At 37.2% G+C, this 20,973-nt stretch overlaps 2 protein-coding genes across 5 annotated transcripts in view; both read right to left on the bottom strand.

The window, feature by feature from the left end:
• soga3a (SOGA family member 3a) overlaps positions 1-5,472 on the bottom strand; it is a 16,890-nt gene extending 11,418 nt beyond the window's left edge. The window contains exons 1-3 of one of the 2 annotated variants that reach the window (XM_048152408.1): positions 4,645-5,472; positions 3,571-4,562; positions 3,323-3,490 (exon numbers count right to left, since the gene is read on the bottom strand). In XM_048152408.1, the coding sequence (XP_048008365.1) occupies positions 3,323-3,490; positions 3,571-3,903 (501 nt within the window). In that variant the 5' untranslated portion in view covers positions 3,904-4,562; positions 4,645-5,472. Of the gene's footprint in view, positions 1-3,322; positions 3,491-3,570 lie in introns of both variants that reach the window. The other variant, XM_048152407.1, reaches the window with a different exon arrangement.
• LOC125243098 (protein SOGA3) lies at positions 3,353-20,973 on the bottom strand. Of its 3 annotated transcripts, XM_048152409.1 has the most exons (8): positions 20,878-20,973; positions 18,171-18,894; positions 14,795-15,019; positions 14,430-14,588; positions 13,051-13,119; positions 10,713-11,900; positions 7,899-8,060; positions 3,353-3,490 (listed from the first exon to the last, which is right to left on the bottom strand). In XM_048152409.1, the coding sequence occupies exons 2-7, from the start codon at positions 18,843-18,845 to the stop codon at positions 7,932-7,934; spliced, it is 2,445 nt and encodes an 814-aa protein (XP_048008366.1). In that variant the 5' UTR covers positions 18,846-18,894; positions 20,878-20,973; the 3' UTR covers positions 3,353-3,490; positions 7,899-7,931. The 3 variants fall into 3 exon arrangements, with proteins under 3 accessions (XP_048008366.1, XP_048008367.1, XP_048008368.1); XM_048152410.1 differs by lacking the exon at positions 3,353-3,490 and having other exon boundaries at positions 7,918-8,258; XM_048152411.1 differs by lacking the exons at positions 3,353-3,490; positions 7,899-8,060 and adding an exon at positions 8,501-8,976.

The following is a 20,973-nucleotide window of genomic DNA, read 5'->3' as shown; positions in this document are numbered from 1 at the left end:
AAGCATTTGTGAGAGTGCAGAAATCGAGTTGCAATGAAGAGATCACTGCATTCATGCGCTCGACCGACATGTCTGTGATGACCTACAATGCTCATCGCTGCAACATGTCATGCCACAGCCTAAATATAATGCCATAAATGTATTACAGCTCTCAAGGTTAACTAATCTTGATAGCACACTTTTCGTTAGTTAACCTTGAGAGCTGTAATAGTAAAACATAGTAAAAGATTTTTAAAAGATACATATAATACTTATTTCATATGCAAAGATGTTAGCCAATCACAGCAGTGGGCGTTTACACTGAAGTCTCACAGCAGACACGCCCCTTAAAACAGAGCTTTCAATCAGAGGGCTAAAATCAGGGTAGGAAAAATGACTTCTATTTCTAAATTATGACAATTTTTGATGTAAAAATCATACTAACATTATAAGTGCACCTCAGGAAACATAAAATAATTTTAAAAAATGCAGTTCATGACCCCTTTAAATTCTTAATAATATAGCTGACAACTCAGCTGTGAAGTTAAGTCTTGCACTAAACCTGCATGCTCCTCCATGGGCAACAGCAAAGACAAAAATAGGTGAATCTTATTTATGGTTCATATAGCAACGAACCAGAGCAAAGCAGTGTTTGTATAAACAGTGCACTCTTATAGTACTAAAATGTTCTGGCACACTGTCATTAAACCTTTGCGTTCTCCTGGGTGCACTAGCAGCATGTGTTTTACAAGCAAAGGGCATGTGAAACACTGATGTGACATATAACCAGAGTTGAGAGTGCAAGTGTGCTGCTAGTTTTAAGACTAAAATATAATTACCGTGGTTGCAGTGCACTCTGTGTAACAATGTCACAAAAACAGCTCTCTATTAATAGACAGCAAGACCAATCCTTTAGCATCTCACATTCCTAAGGGTGGGGCCCTGGAGCAACTCATCTCTGTTTTAAAGATCAAAAATATGCTCAGAAATATGCTGGCAAATACCCTGCTGTGAAAGCCTAGTGGTAAACCTAAGAAATCCACTGGGACAAAAGTATGTGCTGTGGTAGGATGTGGACTGAAAAGAAAACAACTTTTTACAGTTCACTTCGACCCCTCCCTGAATTCTGTTCTCTGCACCAACCAGTACTTTGGGTGGATTGGTGTGGTTAAACCCCAAATCATTTTCTGAATTTAAACAAGTGCAGTTGCGGTTAAGCGACAGATGAGTCCATAGTTTCACAATGTAAAACATCAAATCATCAATACAAGATCACTAGTACACCATTATTAGGTTATTCTTTTGCATATTTTTGCAGTAACTTGGAGCGCAGCAGTGTATGGAGTCCTGTGTCTAGTACAGGCTATGTCCTGAGGTGTGGTCCGTCACAAGATACGCCTTTGCGCAACAATCCAAAGCTCCTCTCCTCTTCATCTCAACAATGCCATCTGTTCTACTGTATTAGGAGTCACTAACTCACACTTACAATAAAGCACTAGACCAGATTGAAATCTTCTCTCACAATAGATAGTAAAGACGATCTGGACAACGTCTTTATAAGGATGTCACAAACAGAAATGAAAGCATTCCATATGAGAAGGAAAATGCACCAAGGTGAATGCTATTTTTAGTTCGGTAACAAAGTTTCCACATTAGTGTGCTTTGAATAATACAACTGTGACATGCTGAATTTCTTTTCCATTCATTGATGAAATATATTATCTAATACTGCAGAAGAGCTGGTGTTCTGTGGCCGCTTACACACAAAGCTGCTGTTGACAGGATATATTTGCACTTGATAGTGTTTGTGTTACATTAAGCCTATGCAATCTCTGAGTTATGCTCAATGACAACCATTGGAAAACCAACAAATAATTATTAAAAACTTTGACATTAGCTATGTGCTTTATCTATGCCAATCTAATACAAACTTTACTTTTAGATTTTTAGTTTTTTAACAACTTAAAAAATAAAAATGAGTGCAAAAATGTTCATACACTGTAAAAAGTGGTAACCATACCTTAAAGCGCTATTTCTACCTAATTTAACCCCCCCAGACACATAATTACTAGAGGCAACAATAATAATCAAAAGGTGAACATTTAATAAGCAATTTAAAAATGTTTATTGTTTAATTATTATTCACTAAACTTATTAATAAATGTTCATTTATTAAACATATTAATAAGTGTTATTTTCCAGCATATTTTGGGTTCATTTTAAGCAAGCAATACAGTAATTTTTAAACAACTTGGGTAGTTTTTAACCCATATTTTAGAGTCTCTGTTTGTTCAGTGGTGTTAAATAATATTTTTGCCTTAAAACCAGTAAATTTCATTGTTACTGTTTTAGGTTACTATTTTTTTCAAGAAGCAGAAGTCACATTTTTTATTTGCTGTTATTTTATTTATCATTTGGGTTTCTGTTGGCAAAAATAACAGAACTGGTTTGATATTTTTTGCATTTTCCATTTTTACTGAATTTGTTTGTGCTTCATGATTGTTCATAATTTTTACATTTGGCTGAAAAAGCAATTAAATATTGTACACTAAAAAATGCTGGGTTAAAAATAAACCCAGCAATTGGGTTGTTTTGACCCAGCAGTTGGGTTAAATGTTTAACCCAATGTACTGGGTAGTTTTATTTAACTCAACTATTGTTTAAAATTTGCTGTATGCCTAAAATTAACCTAAAATAGGTTGGAAATTAACATTTATTAATGTTTAATAGATGAACATTTATTAATAAGTTTAATAAATGATAATTAAATAAGAAGTATTTATTAAATTGCTTATTAATAAATGTTAATCTTTTGATTATTATTGTTGCCTCTAGTAATTATGTGTCTGATTTTTAATTTCCAACCTATTTTGGGTTCATTTTAAGCCAGACATATAGTCATTTTTAAAGAATAGTTGAGTTAAATAAAACTACACAGCAAGTTGGACAAACATTTAACCCAACAGCTGGGTCAAAACAACCCAATCGCTGGGTTTGTCCATATTTAACCCATCTTGGGTTGTTTGTTACCCTCCATTTTTATCATTCATTTTAAATACAGATATGCAAGGATTCAAAATGTTTTTTAAGGTTCTATTTCATATCCCCCAAAAAGTTATTCGTCTCAAATCAATATCAATAAACAAGTTCGCACTGTGACAACTTACCCCGTCTAGTGTGGCAACATGCCCCGCTATAGTCTGTGATCAATTAACTATCTGGAAAATACAGTGCAAATGTTGAATAGCAGCTTCAACCCTTTCTGTTTGTCTACTTTCAAAAATAAACCCACCCTTAGAAAAAGACCCCTCATCACAGAATATATAGCACATATGTTTCATACCTGAGTAATGCGCCTTTTCAGCTCTGATCGCTCCAGTTCCCACGCGCATCGATCCTGAATGTACTGCAGCTCCAGCTCACCCCGTTTACTTTCTTCACGCTTCACCCCCGACTGCACCTCCTCTAAAACACACTTCAGATCCAACAATATCCTTCTGTTCTCTCCACCCTGCAAACACAACGCAGAATAAGAGAAATGCACTCTGCTGGTTGGTCAAAACCACTGCTGTCACATGCTTTTGTTTGTACTTGAATATCAGCAACTTGTCTCAAAAGCATTTCCTTCTCCATTCTCCACTCCTCTTTCTCGTGATCGTAGCGCTTTTTTAAGTCCTCGAATTTCTTTTTTAGGCGTGTGTGTGGACTTTGTAGCTCCTGGCTCGGGGTTTGTTCGCGAGGCGCATCGGATGCAGCAGCAGGTCCAGGTGGAAGCTGCTCCAGAAGGTTGCTCGGGAACGATCGAACCCGAGCGGGACTCTGGACCTTCTTACCCGGCCTCTCGAGACGAGAGCACGGGACGAACTCCCAGCCTTGCGCCTTGCTCACATACCCGCTTGATCCATTTCCAAACGCATTCCACATCTTTCAGTCACGAATAACAGCCTCTCTCTTTTTCTTTTTTTAAAACTATTTGCGGTTACAGTCCCCCATAAAAAAACACACTATTTATTATCCGAAACCAGCCATTTCTGCCATCTCCTCCGCTGCCCAGCCTGCGCTCTCTGCGCCGGGCGCATTTGTCCCTTCCATGTCAATAAAGGACGACAAGGTCAGCCTGTCATTCTCCGGAGGCGCCGATTTCACACTGAAAATAGTATGGTATCCTCTCAACTACTGTACATCCCTCAGGTTATAAATTCTCACTCTACATTATTTTTTCTTTTCTAAACTAAGCTAGTGAACTGCATATTGGAGTTATCCATTAGCTTACTGCGCTTCAGACTGAAAATGACACCAACACTCAGAGTCAAGAGCCTAAAATACTCTATGCTCACTGATGTAAGAGTTCACATGTATTTTTACCTCTGTAACTATGTTGTAGGCCTGTCTGTTGAGCGCGAGGCATTCAGCGTCCAACTTTAAAGTCACCATTAAATCAAAAAAGACAACTCTTATTTTTAAATGGAATACTGCAGTATTCATTATAAATGATTTATCGGTGCACATCATTACTTTTTACATTCATGTAATCTTTATTCAAAATAACTTCCCCTCCCTCTCTGGCACAAGGGCGGGGCAACCTGTCACTTACGCAACATCGACCAATAGCAAACTACAACCATCCAATCAATTCCCCATGGATAAAATAAAGTCCCGCCCAACCTGTCACTTACGCAACATCGACCAATAGCAAACTACAACCATCCAATCAATTCCCCATGGATAAAATAAAGTCCCGCCCAACCTGTCACTTACGCAACATCGACCAATAGCAAACTACAACCATCCAATCAATTCCCCATGGATAAAATAAAGTCCCGCCCAACCTGTCACTTACGCAACATCGACCAATAGCAAACTACAACCATCCAATCAATTCCCCATGGATAAAATAAAGTCCCGCCCAACCTGTCACTTACGCAACATCAACCAATAGCAAACTACAACCATCCAATCAATTCCCCATGGATAAAATAAAGTCCCGCCCAACATTTTTTCTTGTTCGAGAAGCTGTTTCACTTGAATATACCTCACAACAGGCAAGCAAAGACTATCTTCTGTTTCATGATAACCACGAGAATCAAAAAGACAGAAAACACAAATGTCTCAACAGAAACAGTAAGAATCTTCATTTTTAAGTTTCACAATCAGTAGAAAAGTAGGAAACAACAGCTGTCCATATTCACTGTTTACAGTGTACAGTAGATAGTCATCATAACTGAGATCTTCAACCATTAATCTTTATGAAAAAGAAGTTATTCAAGTGTGCTATTAGTACACTAAAATTGAATGTGTTTTTAACAATATAATATTGTAAAAATGCTACGGACAAAAAAAAAAAAAAATTGTAAATAGGTTAACAGTAACTTCCCGTACTATATACAGGGAAAAACTGTAAAAGCTCTAACCAGACAGTTTATGTAAATTTCACAGAAAAATGCTGTAAATTGTACAATCTTTTGAAGTAAAAAAGAACAAATCAATGTATAATTTACAGTCAAAAAATCCCTGTGCAACACTCCACATTTGAAAGTATTTTGTTTAAATAATCATGTTTCTTAATAGTTTTTGTTATCAGTTATGTACATTAGGGTTTTATGTTACATCTTCTGTTGTTTAATGAATGTTTATTGCATTATATAAGTATTGTGGGTTACCATGATGGTGTTCCGTGTTTGTGTGAATGACTCTGTGCACCTTCTTTATATTAGTATATACTTCAGCTCGTGGAAATGAACCTTGATTCTTCATGTGGCTTTCTCTTTCACCACCTACATTATTATGGTGGTTGTCAGTATATGTTAAAGGTACAAAACAGAAATATACCTTTAACTGTACTTTAACTCTTTACATTAAAAAATAAAAATAAAAATTATTCTAGCTTCATGCATTCATTTTTTATCAACACTTGAATGTGGCTGTTTCATAAAAAAAATCAACATTAGTAGTAGTGTGCATTGTTGAATTTACTGGTTTACATTCAAATTTTCTTGTTTGTAAATTACAGTTTTATACTGTAAAATGTACAGTCTGTTCTGTAAATGTGTTTACAGTTTTTCTGTATTTTTTACAAAATTATTCTGGCAACCACAGCTGCCAAAATTATTATTTTTAGTGTATACTTCCTTTAAACTAAGAAATGCTACTTTTTATGTACTTCTCAGAAATATACTTAAATTTGCACTTAAGTATACTCGACTTGTACTTACAGAAAAGTGTAAGTTTATTTGGCGTATACTTGTACTCAATCTTTTGATCAAGATATACTTAAAAGTATAATTAAGTATTTTTAAGTTTCTAGTTGTGTTCAGTCTCTTGATTGAGTAGCCTATTGAATACTTTTTCACATAGTTTTACATACTGTTCTTATAAACTTACATTGTTTGAAAATATTGATTTATAAAGAAAACAGATGTTCATAATTCTGAGTATCTGAATTTTTGTGTAGACTAGTCCACATAGGAATTTACTTCAAATCTACATTACTATTTCCCCGCCACTGACTGAATTTCTCGGCTATCCATGTTTTCACTGCGGTAGGGGGCGCTATTACACTTCTTCTGAAAGAGGACAGACTCTCTTGATCAAAACACAGGCGAAGAAGAAACAGAAACAAGTGTTGGAAAATTGCTAATGCAAATGTAAAATAACGCGATCATCAATATTATACAAAAATCAAAACCGCCTAACGTTACAACATGAAATGCTGAAGCCATGAAGAGGAAACGACTGTGAAGCTTCGAAGCACACACCATCTGTGTTTTGATCATCGTTCTGAATCCCATCCGGACGTAGTCTTTCACAAAAATGCGATTTTCTCAGCCTTGTGTTTAAAATGTTTTTGTTTTTGTTTTTTGTTTTTATGAAACAGCCACATTCAAGTGTTGATAAAAAATGAATGCATGAAGCTAGAATAAAATGTTTTTTTTAAAATGTAAAGAGTTAAAGTACAGTTAAAGGTATATTTCAAGTATTAAAAAATAATACCTAAATAGGAACATAGTACTATACTTAAAGTGCAAAAATATTATATAAATAGTAAACTGTCCGTATGATGTTATGTTCACTTGAACACGTCATGTTCAAGAAAACTTACAAGTATACTTGCAGTGTAAAACCTCTAAACTACTAGTTTACTAAGAGTATACTTCAAAGTGTACTTTCATATACTAAAAAATTTGCTACAAGTATTAAAATAGTAAACTACTAAGTTCACTTGTAGTACAGATTCAGTACAAATGAGAAACAGTTGTGTACTGAAAGTTTACTACTGTTACATTTATAATACACTTAAAGGTTCACCCAAAAATAAAAATTCTGTCATCATTTACTAACCCTTAGGTTGTTCCAAACCTGTATACCATAAAGTATACTTACCATAAAGTATACCAAATATACCATAAAGTATACTTAAAATATACCTGAACATTATTACAACATATACTTAATAAAATGAACTTAGAAGTATACTTCTATTTTGTAAGGGAAAACAAACATAGATATATATCACATTTCAAATGTGTTTTACAGCCTGATGCCAAAAGAGTTACATGTTCTTTAAAAAATGCACTGGAGATTCAGAAATAGGGTTCCCTTTGTCATCTGTTAAAAGATGATACTTAGAATCAGGACACTTATCACATATAATGTAACATCAACAACTCTTTTAATCTCCAAAGAACCATAAGGCCAACTGAGGGTTCTTGAGAGAACAGGGGAAATGATTCTCGATGAGATTAAACATGCTGCAAAGAAGCACCGACAAAACATTTTTTTTTTTTTACTAACGTATGATGCTCAGATGTTTTAACTTCTTTAACAGTCCAAAAATGAAAGCTTTCATAGTCTATAAAAATATTCAGATAATCAAACTATATCAAATGTATAAGTTAATGAAATACACAAAACATACTCACCAAATAAACTGACTATACACACAGTGAAGCAGCTCATCTTTCATCGCTGATTGTGAGTGGACGCTTGTGTTTGGTTGAGTGACTGTAGTCTGTGCCTGAAATGATCATCGCTTCCTGTACCGTGTGTAACCTTGATGACATGTCCAAAATCAATATGATAAACTAAGAAAACAGAACAAAAAAAAAAAAGATAGAAAGTAGCAAAACTGTACATAAAAGTAACAAAACTATAAATAAAAGAAATGAAGATTACAGAACAAAGAAAAGAGTGAAAAGAAAGACTAGCTTGAAAATAGTGGCATACGATAAAGATGAGAATAAAACAAGAATGAGAATAAGCAAAATAATAGGTTGAAACATCTGGGTTGATATCAAAATGGAAGAGGAAATATAAGAAAGAGAGGAACAGTGAGTCTAAAGAGAGGCAGAAAAGTGAAATATTCATTACATATGATCAAGATTATTGAGGGGGGAAAAAGTGAATATCACAATCATCCATTCAACAACAACAAAAAAAAAAAATATATATATATATATATATATATATATATATATATATATATATTATAATATTATAATGTATGTAAGAAATTAATGGAATAGTTCACCCCAAAATGACTTTTTTTTCATCATTGTTCCAAACCCATATGCTGTTATTGTAAATATGTACTATATGTATGCATTTATTTAAAATTTGAAGAATCTTTATGCCATTTTTTGACTCACTGTGTGACAAACAGGACAAAAATGAAATCATTATTCCTGCTCTCTACCATAGCTGTCACTTCAAACATGACACATTTTGTCACATCACCTCAAGTTTGAAATCAGTATCGTCTTCAAACATAATTCATCTTATAACAAAATGTCACTGAGGTCAAAACTTGTGCTATATTTGATTTGAGATCTATGGCAGAATGAGAAATTTTATCATTGTATATAAACAACATAAAATGTAGTATCTTCATCACACAAAATGTCTTCATGAATATAAGTCATCTGGGCTAATTTGATCATGCTTTATGGTGTTTTTGTCCTTTTTGGAGCTTGACAGATCTTGTAAGATTCTTCAAAATGTCTTGTTTGGTGAAAAAAAAGGCATACAGGGTCAGAATGACATGAAGATGATTGAATGTTCATTTTGGATAAACGTTTCCTTTAAAGTGCCCCATTATGCTATTGTCAAGGTTCCTAGTTTTGTTTTGGAGGTCTCCTACAATCGGTTTACATGCATCTAAGATCAAAAAACACTTTAGTTTTCTCATAATATTCATAATATTCATTGCCTCTTTTCTCAGTGTGGTTCAATAAAGAATTCAGTCTCTCTAAACCCCTCTTTTCCAAGAGCCTACTCTGCTCTGATTGGTCAGCTGGCCTAGTCTGTTGTGATTGGTTGACTGCTTACATCACATGTCGGAAACCAAATGCCCATTGCTATATCTTAATTTCAGCTCTGGATCTTCCTCAGCACTTATATCAATTCCAGTGTGAGTCCTCTTCCTTTGGAAGTGCATGCAATGTGAATTTGCCTTCACAGGAAGGATTTGCCTCTTCTCAACATGTCTACAACACGAACCAAACTCTTCCAGGCCTCGGCTTCAACTACAATGTACAAAAAGTAAGCGTTGTTCACAGGCAGTCAGTGAAGACCATTGGTGTCAGGGTTTTGTCACTTTGGTCTGGTTTATTCTTGTTTGGTGACAGAGCCCTGACACTCCTACTGTCTCATCATTGTGAGCGTGCAGTTCCGAGTTCGTTTGGCTGTACGCTCTCCCATCTATACAAGTTATTTTGTGTGCAGAGTGTAGTTTTTGGATCCTGGCACTTCGATCTAGTTTGGTTTCGGTTCAGTATTGGGGTTCGGACATTCATGCTCCATGTGCTGTGAGTGCAAGGGATAAGCATTCACTCATGTTCATGCACTCTGGTTTAGTTTTGTGAGTGTGCAGTTCCGAGTTTGCTCGGGCCATATGCTCTTCTGTCAAGGATGGGTGAAGGGATAAAGGACTCAAAAACCAGCACTGCAACAAAAGTGCCCCCTCACATGGTTCTAACCCTTCCTCTGTCAGACAGTGAAACCTCCAGTTCTCCAACAACCTCCCGCCGAAGAAGCAGGAGAAACAAGTCCACCTCTAGCCAGTTCACGAATTCACACTTACGTATAATTAAACAGAGTAAAGGTTATGCATATTTGGCGTGCTGTCCGAGGGGAGTGCTCTGACCTCGGAATTTGACCCGAACCAAGAGTACTCCCCCATCCCAAGTTGGGAAAGGAATAGTTAGAAGTGAGGAGATGGGGTGGTGGAGGGATGCCGGAAAACTGTCATGGAACAGAGGCAAGTCTCTTGAAATTATGTTTTTTTAACAAAGTTCATCGTCAAATGATCGTTGTCGGATGTGCATCATGTTTACCTGCTCCCTGTTGTTCCCTGCCTTGTCCTGCCTTGCCTAGTCCAACCGGTCATGTTCTCCCCCACGGGGTATTTTTTTGTTTTGTTTTATTTTTTGATTGATAAAAAGCCCATATCTGCATTCTTGCATTCATTATACAAAGTCGTTACAAACCTATGTATGGGTTTGAGCAAGAAGTAAGACCGGAATTACTGACAACTCGTTTCAGGCAGTTCAGAATCGGTTCTTTCTTTTGGGAGACAATAACTCCATTTACAGTCTTGTGCACTTTGAAACTTTGCAGACCTTTTACATTCACAAACAACTATATTCCACATTACATGAAAGGTAATATCCGAAAAAAGCATAACAGGGGCACTTTAAACAGGCTTGTGTAAGTTTTGTATAATCATTTGTACTTACTGACAGAGGTTCTTCAGTTTCTCTATCCTCTGGTTTTGGGACTTCCAGGCGGTCGATGAAGTTCTGCAGTTCCTTCCTGAAAGCTTTCATCTGAGCATTGATGCGGTAAAGCAGCTCGTGCTCTCGTATTCGTCCGCCCTCATCATCATCATCCATTCTTCCAAACAGCTCACCGTTGGTCACGTAAACACGAGCTTCTGCAATGATGGTGCTGGTGTCAGCAATGAGTCTATCGATGGTCCTGCTCAATCTTTCTGCCTCCATACGGATATCAATCATCTGCTGGCGGTCCTTGAAGCTTCTCGATAAAAAACGTCCCTCTGGGGTGTAGAGGGAGCGAGTAGGAGTGAGGCACCGGATGTTGCGGACCTCCTCCGAGTCACTTTCGCCACCGACGGGACCCTCGCGTTTGCGATGCGGCGGGAGCCGAGAGCAGTCATCGTCGCTTTCCCTGCGGCCACAGTCGCTCTCTGCGTCGCTGTCCCTCGGGCTGCCGCGGATGCCCAGGTGGGATGCCAGATCGTAGCGTTGCATGTTAGACAGCAGCACACGGTTTTCATACTGCAGCTGCATCACTTTCCCGCTCAGTTCGTTGATCTGCAGCCTGGCGGCCTTCAGCTCTTCCTGGAGAGCTTCAAACTTTGCGGCATCGACCGCCCCGCTGTTGTAGCGTGAGCCCTCATGTGACCCTGCCTTGTATTTGAGCTTGTTGAGCTCGCTGGTCATTTTCTTGTTCTGCTCTTCCACGTCAGCCAAATTACGGCGCAGAAGTTCAGCCTCGTCCTCCACCAACTGCAGTTGTTGCCGGAGTTCAGACAGCGCCTCGCTCTGCTCTCTGGACGACGGGTCTGTCGTCCCACCAGCCAGCTCATCCCCGCGCATGTCATCCAACTCTGCCTTCAGCCCACGGTTCTCTACTTCCAGCTCCACGATTTTGCGACCTAAAATATTGGCTTCTTCTTCCACCAGCCGCAGACGGAGCTTCAGTTCGGACTCTCGGGTGGTGGGGGGACCTCCAGCCTCGCCTTTGGGGAGAGGACTGTCTACATCACCATAAAAGGAGCGGTACTTCTGGAGCTCCTGCTCTAAACGGTCCTTCTCTTTGTCTATTTTAGCCATTTTCTTCCGCATTAAGATAGCCTCCTCCTTGATGAAGGCCAACTGGCATTTTAGATCTTCATTTTCCTCCTATGGAAGAAAATATAGTTTGGAAAATGGTGTCGAAGTTGCTGTCAATTTGTTAATGCATTGATGCTGTTGGTGTAAATCAATGGGCACAAGAAGGTTGGACTCTGAAAAGTCTGCTTGGCTAATGAAAATTTTTAGATGACATATTTGCCATATTTATACAAATGGCAAAATCTAAATTAAGGTTTTATTAAAAAAAAAAAAAAAAAACAATTTAGCATCACTCTATCAAAAGGATAGTTCACCCAAAAATGGAAATTACACCAAGCTTTACTCCACCTCAAGCCATCCTAGGTGTATATGACTATATTCTTTTAGACGAACACAATCAGAAATATATTGAAAAATATCCTTAGTCCTCAAAGCTTTATAATGGTTGTGAATGGGGGGCCACATTTTAAAGCAAAAAAAAAAAAAAAATGCATCCATAATAAAAGTAATCCAAACGGCTCCAGGGGGTTAATAAAGACCTTTTGAATTGAAGCGATGCGTTTTTGTGGGAAAAATGTCCATATTTAAAACTTTATAAATTCAAATATCTATTGTAGCTTCTGGCGAATGACCATATGCATAATGCGCAAGTCGATTTACGGCAAAAGAGCAATCCGCTTCAGAAGGCCTTTATTAACCCTCTGGAGCCGTATGGATTACTTTTATTATGGATGGATGCATTCATTTTTGCTTCAAAGTGTGTCCCCCCATTCACAACCATTATAAAGCTCAGAGGACTAAGGATATTTTTAAAAATATCTCAGATTGTGTTCGTCTGAAAGAATACACATATACACCTAGGATGGCCTGAGGGGGAGTAAATCATGGGATAATTTTCATTTTTGTGTGAACTAACCCTTTAAACATATTAATTTATTCCAACAAAGCTCATTTTATGGGTTAAATCAGGTAAAAATGGCAGGTTACCACTTACCACTTGCACAAAGAGCCGGCACCAAAGCACATAAATCGGGGGGGCATTTATATTACTAGGGGGGTTAGTGGCTGGCAAAATCATGTTCAGGCAAAACTAAACTCTTAAAATATAATTATTATTTCCCGAAAAGTGTGTATGTGTGGGTGGTGGTGGTGGGGGGAATCTCTACTCTTACAAAAGCTGCTATACTCCTGATGCAAACAACATTTGAATGTCTCTTACCTCTGTTGGGGTTTGTGGAGTCCTCTTCTCTGATTTCTGTACATCTTTTCCTCTTCGTTTTAGGGAAAGCTGAGAGAAATATTTTCACATGTTCATAATTTGCAGTGTATTGGAATAAACATGATGGAACTTCATTATTTACACTTTAAAAGTTTTCTGATGTTTTTTTTAAGCATATAACAGAAAATATGATACATATTTATAAAAAACAAAACAAAAAAAAAACATTACAATAGAGTGATGCATGTGTGATTTCAAAACCCTAAAGACTAATTCGCCACTGGTTCCCTCAAGATTTTCCAATGGATTTTTATAATGGGGGTTTTCAATTATCGAAATTTTGAAGCAGTTTTGTTTATTTAATCTATTAAGAATTTTATCTAATAAGAATTCTAAATAAGAATGTTTCGGGTGTGAGTGTAGAACAAAATGTCATCAAGTTACACTCTCAAAAATGCTGGGTTAAAAACAGTCAAAAGTTGGGTTGAAAATGGACAGCAATTGGGTTGTTTTAACCCAGCAGTTGGGCTAAATGTTTTCCCAATGTGCTGGGCAGTTTTATTTAACCAAATATTGTTTAAAAATGACTATATGGCTGGCTTAAAATGAACCCAAAATAGGTTGGAAATTAAAAATCAGACACATAATTACTAGAAGCAACAACAATAATCAAAAGGTGAACATTTATTAATAAGCAACTTAATAAATGTTTATTGTTTCATTATTATTCATTAAATAAATGTTCATTAATAAATGTTCATTTATTAAACATATTAATAAATGTTAATTTATTAATTTTCAACATACTTTGGGTTCATTTTAAGCAAGCAATATAGTAATTTATAAACAATAGTTGACTTAAATAAACTCCCCAGAAGGTTGGGCAAACATTTAACCCAACCGCTGGGTTAAAGCAACCCATTCACTGGGTTTGTCCATTTTCAACCCAACTTGGGTTGTTTTTAACCCAGCATTTTTTTAGAGTGCATTTTTACCACAGACCTTATTTTACTTTAAATTGAAACCCCCCATTATAACAACCCTTAAGAAAAAGTCTTTAAATAATCTTTTTACTTTGTTTTAATGTTTTTGTCTTGGGGAAAATAAATATTTCAGATTCATATAAAATCAACTTTAAGGTCTGAACCAAACCATAAATATAATTTCAGTGAAAGTAATACATTTGTCTGTAACAAATTATAGTATTTTAAGTTTTTTTTTTTCAGTGTTTGCAGTAAATATCTGTATTCTCAAAACATATGATGCTTTGAAAACATGTGTCTGTGCATATTTCAAACGTGTATGTTATAGTTATATATAGTTTATTATACTGGTTAGTTAAAATGGCTCAGTTTAGTTTTACATCTGTATACTCTCACCTCTTTGGTCTTTTCCAGCTCATTTTGTAAAGCCTGCTTTGTCACCTCAACTTCAATCAGCTGTTCCCTCAGTCTTTCATTCTCTTCGTCTGTTTTCGTTCGTTTCTCCTCCACATTCTCGAGTTCATTGTGCAGTCGGACAGACACATCCTTGGCCACCTGGTAGAGGAAAGAACATTTTAGGGATGTCGTTGTCTCATTACTGACACTTCTCTCATTCGGTGTTGTTTTGTGGTTCAGTATTTTTGACTTTTTTGACAGAACAGTGAAAAGGTATGCTGGCAGCAAAGTGAATAATATCATATCTGACCTGTGCATTGATTTGTTTACAGGCATCATAGTTTGTCTTTAGGATTTTCCTCTACCTTTAGGTCTTGCTCCAGGCTCCTCAGCAGCTCCCCGTCAATTTCACCTGTTTCTGCATATCGCATTCGCTTCCTCTCCGCCTTTCGCAGGCGATACTGAAGGATTCGGCAGTTCTTATGGGCTCTCTCGAGCTCACGCCGCATGTCCTGCAACTGACAGGCATCTTCCTCGTAGAACGTGTCCCTCATTTCATCCATCTCTGCTCGCATTTCTTCAATTTCATGCTAATAAATCACAAGTTCATGTCAAAGTCATATTAAAAGAGTGAAATATCATTTTTATGTGGGTTAGTGACAAAAGAAAATATCTGAGGTGAGTAATCTTTTAAAAATCTAGTTTAAAATTCATACGCCAACAGTCAAGTTGTTGGAAATAATAAGATTGTTGGAAACAATCTTTTCATTTATTTAGGTTTCCAATAAGGCTGTCAAACGATTAATCGCGATTAATCGCATCCAAAATAAAAGTTTGTGTTTACAAAATATATATTTTAATTAAATACACACATACATGTAAATATTTAAGAAATAGCCGTGTGATATGGTAATCACAGCCATGCTGATATAGAGCCATATCGCACAGCTACGAGTGTGATATTGCGTTTATACAACAGTTCGATGGCACGAGTGTGCACGAGGAACTACTTCCTTCCCTTCCACCACAGATTCAAGTCTCAAGTTGACAGTTTAACAGTTGAGACCAAACCTCTGCTACTAATTCTAAAACGTCACTTTAGATCTAGTAACGAAGGAACGAGTCGCTACATTGAAACTCACTGTAATATGTAGAGTATTATGAGAGAAAGATCGCCTGAGCAAGGGTATTACCTGCATCTTACTGATATTCTTCAGGTCAATCTTATATTCATAATCACAAAATCGGATTGAATGTCTGCTGAGGAAAGCAATATCTTTGTCTTTGTCCTTTTAACATTTGAGAGGATTTCCCATCACAGCACTAGTAAATGCATTTGTCAGTTGCGTCTTGTAAAGGTGATGATACACGGGGCAACTTTTTGAGCAATGTTGCCGAGCAACGTTGCTTGGGCACTTTCCCACTGAGATTGAGCAACAAATATATATCTGGATACATTAGATTGGTCGTGGGCAATTTTTTGAGATCCTCCTATCAGAATGTTAGCAGCCGATCACGTGACCGGTTCGGAGATTTCAGAAAAAATTCAAACAAGATGGCGGCCTCTCAGCGGCAGTGGAGCGGAGAAAAGGAGTGTGAACTTTTATCTTTTTATGCTAGTAAGTTCTCATGCGTCAACCCAAAACATGGAATTTACCTCATATATTGCTTAAAATACCAACAACTGTCCGAAAGTAATGTGTGTATGCTTTAATGAAGCTATTGGATGATTTCAGTTAAATACTAAAAAGACGGGATTTTTTTAACGTCTCCAGTAGCGTAGGCTGTAGGGCGTTTGACATTTGAATAGCTTTTGATGCGATCGACGCGGGTTCGAATCCGCCTTTTGCCGAACTCGCTCTTCTCCCTTTTCCTGTCACAAATCAGATCAGAAAGGCATTTATTTTTAATAAAAATGAAGAAATTATTTGAAAAGTTGAAATAAAGTGCCTAACAAGTGTTTATAATAAAGTATTTATTGAGTTGGCAATAGATTTGCTCCTCTCTGACTAGTTGCTGCCAACTGACGTTGCCCTAATTAGTTGCCCTGTGCCTCATCAGGTTGCCCGTTGACGGCAACATTGCCCAGCAACATTGCTCAAAAAGTTGCCCCATGTATCATCACCTTAAGATGTTGTTTAAAGTAAAAACAACATCCTTGTTTCCTTGTTTCAGTACGTTTCAATATAAAAGTCTTTGCGACTGACTGACTCACTCATAAAGACCGCCTTTGCCGCCATCTAATGGCATATTAATGTAACTTTCACTGACATCAAAGTCACTAACAGACTATTTCTTAATACCAAATATGTCATGTTATTTATATATAATATTATTTATTGAACAATAATATTTAAATCAACAACAATAGCCATTATAACAGTATAAGAAGTAAAATAGGAAATAAACACTAACAAACAGATCAGTCAAACGTACAAAAGCAGCGCTCTAGTTAGTACAGGATTTAATTTCAATGTAAATATAAAGTTATGAAACTTAATATAACCCTTAAGCCAAATCGATTTGCTCTGAAACAAATAATAAAGTAACAAGACCAAAGACTGCCCGTTTGATATACCAAAAACAAATTATACCTCATGTTTAAACACTATATCTACACAAGAGCCAGCGGCAAATTCCTGAAGGACTGGCCGAGATGAAGCTGTTCTCTGCGGATACATGAGTGCTGAACGGTCGCTGACGGCCTGGAGCTCTCATCTCCGAAAACGTCTAATCTGAGGTCTAAACAACTATATATGGCTAAAAAAACACTTAAAACTACATTCCGTTACAAAATAACAGTAGTATCTATAAAAATACGTTAGGTTTGCTCGTCAGCCATGACACTCGCTGTGAGAATGCTGACAGCGGAGTGATTCACACGGTGAAACGGTTCCTATGGCGATACTGGTAGGATATGCATGGCTGGAAAGACCTCTCAGCCAATCAGATTCAAGAACCAGAACGAACTGTTGTATAAATATTTATATATAATTTATATTATATATAAATATTTTATATGTAAATATAATATATTTTTTTTAAATATATACATGCATGTGAGTGTATTTATACAAAATAAAATTCCACAATACACAAACATATATTATGTAAACACAAACTTTTATTTTGGATGCGATTAATCGCGATTAATCGTTTGAGAGCACCAGTTTAAAAAAAATACTTTATTGTACTTTGAGCAGAAGCTAGTAGAAGGTAAACGTTTTTTTTTTTTTTCTAATCATGTACTGGAAAATATATGTCATAAATTGAACTAATCTACCATCCATATTATCATTAAAAAAAAGGTAAATTTATCTGATATTTTAAGAGATTTGATTGTTTTCTACTCACAATGATACCACACAGTATGATGGTTACATCATACTTTGATTTGGTGGACAAACATTTTTCAATTATTAATAATATTTTCTTTAAATACTTCAAATTAATCAAATAATAAAAAAAAAAAAAAACAATCCAATTAATAACCATTTACCAAAGAAATAATAAATAAAATATTATGCCAAACAAGATCTTTTCTTTGTTCTCAAGAAGGTCTTATGTGATGCAAAAGAAAATATCTAAATTAATTTAATTCAAAAATTAAATTATGTTCATTACAACAGTCGTGTACCACATGCATTTATTAGCTATTATTAGTTTTTAATATAGAAGCATATTTCCACTCGCATTTAAAACACCACCAACACAAGCACCATCAGTTTTATCGCATCCTACCTTAAGGTAATCGTTCTCCTCCTCTAATCTCTCGATCTCCTCCTGCAGCTCCTGGTTTGGCGGAGGTAAGTCCTCCGAGGGCCGGTTCGCCTCCGCGTGCTGCAGCTGCGGCTCCGTCACCGGCGAGCTCGAGGTCTTCGTTGCCATGCCGCTTTCTTTCTTCAAGCTTTTGTTCATGTGAAACTGTATGAGTTCAGACTGCAAGCATCCCTCCCTCCAGAAGCCCGGGCCGCATCCTACAGCACTCTTGGCCGTCTGCTTGCCTCCATCAGCTCTCGCGTTGTCTCTTTTGCCCTGAGAGGATTTCGTAGAGCTCGGCTGATCGGACACCACCCGAGCAGCATCGGCTCCCAAAAGCGACTCGTCGGCGGCGTAGGGTTCCTCAGAGGAACTGCTGCGCTCCTCGATGCTCTTGTTCTTCTCCGCCCTTCTCAGAGTCGGGCTTTCAGCACCGGTGGCGTGGACAGCGGCCGCGCCTTTGCCCGGGTGTCTGTCTTTGCCGGTGTGGACAGTGACCGGAGAGTTACTGCGGCTGCTTTTACCGCCTGGCTTCGACGCGGCGGCTTTGGCAGACGCGCTTTTGGAAGCCGCTTTTGACGGCGAGTCTTTGAATCTGGCTGGCGAGGACGCGCGCTGCTGCTGCTGCTTCATGCTGCTGCTTTCCACAGAGTCCATTCTGTCATCTGCGCGAGTTCACGTGTGCAAGATCCATCTTATCCTGCAGCTGTGAGGGGGAAACAGCTTCAGTGCTATAATTAGGCTATTAAAATGGGCATGTAGTCGCGTGTAGATCATAATGGAATTTTATTGCAATGGTAGACATACTCTCTTAAAAAACAAAGAGAGTACCATCCCTCTTCAAAGATCCAGAAGCCTTTAAAGCGTGTAGAAGCTCAAAAACCATCTTGACCAGCTGGCAACTGTTTTTTTACTGGTCTACCAGCTACAGTGACCAGCTTAGACCAGGTAGAAACCAGCGTTAATGGGTTAGTTCACCCAAAAATGAAAATTCTGTCATTAATTACTGTATTAATGTATTAATTACTGTATTACTGTCATTAATTCCACACCTGTAAGACCTTTGTTAATCTTTAGAACACAAATGAAGATATTTTTGATGAAATCCAATGCCTCCATTGACAGCAAGATAATTAACACTTTCAAACGCCCACAAAGCTAAAAACATATTTAAAACAGTTCATGTGTCTACAGCGGTTCAACTTTAATGTTATAAATTGACGAGAATACTTTTTGTGCACCAAAAAACAAAATAACAACTTTATTCAACAATATCTAGTGATGGGCGATTTCAAAACACTGCTTCATGAAGCTTCGGAGCTTTACGAATCATTTGTTTCGAATCAGTGGTTCGGAGCGTGTATCAAACTGCCAAAGTCACGCCCTCCAGTGGTGAACCAATGAAATTTCGAAACACTTATGATGTAACAAAAAACATTGTTGACTGAAATCACATGACTTTGGCAGTTTGATACAAGCTCTGAACCACTGATTTGAAACAATAGATTTGTAAAGCTTCGAAACTTCATGAAGCAGTGTGACCGAAATCGCCCATCACTAGATATTGTTGAATAAAGTCGCTATCTTGTTTTTGGTTTTTTGGCGCACAAAAGTATTCTCATTATTCACATTAAGGTTGAACCACTGTAGTCTCATGAACTGTTTTAAATATGTATTTAGTTACTTTCTGGGCATTGAAAGTGTTAATTATCCTGCTGGCGATGCAGGCCTCACTGAGCCATCGGGTTTCATCAAAAATATCTTTATTTGTGTTCTGAAGATGAACGAAGGGGTCTTACGGGTGTGAAACGACATGAGGGTGAGTAATAAATGACAGAAATTTCATTTTTGGGTGAACTAACCCAGAGCGGATTTTCCAGCAGCACCAGCCCAACATCCCAGAATATGGCCATTAATGGAGAAATTACACTGCAAGATGTTGTAACATGCAATTGTTACTTTAATGATCTATTTCTACATGATCTAACCCTTTATAGCTACTGTAATGCAATGTTTCTTACTCGAATAACAAGGGTGTCTGATTGATTTGTCTGAAGTCAGAGGATGTGGCAGATCAGATGTTGTGATGATGGTGGGGCTCAGATAGCAGATAGGCCTATTCTTATGCACGTAAACCTTTACAGCAAGTCGCTGATAATATTAGAACACACTATTATTTGAGGTAGGTTTAAAATAATTGAGGTACCCTTTCTTTTTTGATAAAATAGCCTATTTCATTCACTGTACCGAGTATTTTCCATATGGGCCCGAGTGATATCATGACGACTCATATGGACGGGAATATAAAAATTATTACAATATAATAAGGACATCGATCATGTGTCAGCAGCTGAGATTCAGATGTAAATGCGAAGCATCATGACTTATATGCAGAGACACTGCTAAAGCACCAGGCTCGTTTACATTCATTTAGTTAGTCTAAGCATAGAGGATATCGTTCAAATTTTCATCTTAGATTCTACAGGGTCGTGTTCATGTAAACCGAGACTTGATTTTTGTCATTCTTTTACTGACTGGGTTTTTAATATTGACGTTGCGATGAGGTATTTTCTTATAACCTTTCCAAGGTGAATGAATCGTTTAAGCATTTCTTTGTAACCTGCCGAGCAACAGACGCAAAGACACCATACTTAAACATCCCATAATAACAAATGAACACAATTCTTACCTTTTAACATCTCATCTTCTCATCTTCATGGCGCAGGCAAAAAATAATGGCAGTGTACAGCGTCGTAAAACCACCATTAAAATGGATCAATATTCA

This window comes from Megalobrama amblycephala, linkage group LG13 (genome assembly GCF_018812025.1).
Source record: "Megalobrama amblycephala isolate DHTTF-2021 linkage group LG13, ASM1881202v1, whole genome shotgun sequence".
NCBI lineage: Eukaryota > Metazoa > Chordata > Actinopteri > Cypriniformes > Xenocyprididae > Megalobrama > Megalobrama amblycephala.
The sequence above is the reverse complement of the archived record's forward strand: the minus strand, read 5'-3'. Positions and strand labels throughout refer to the sequence as shown.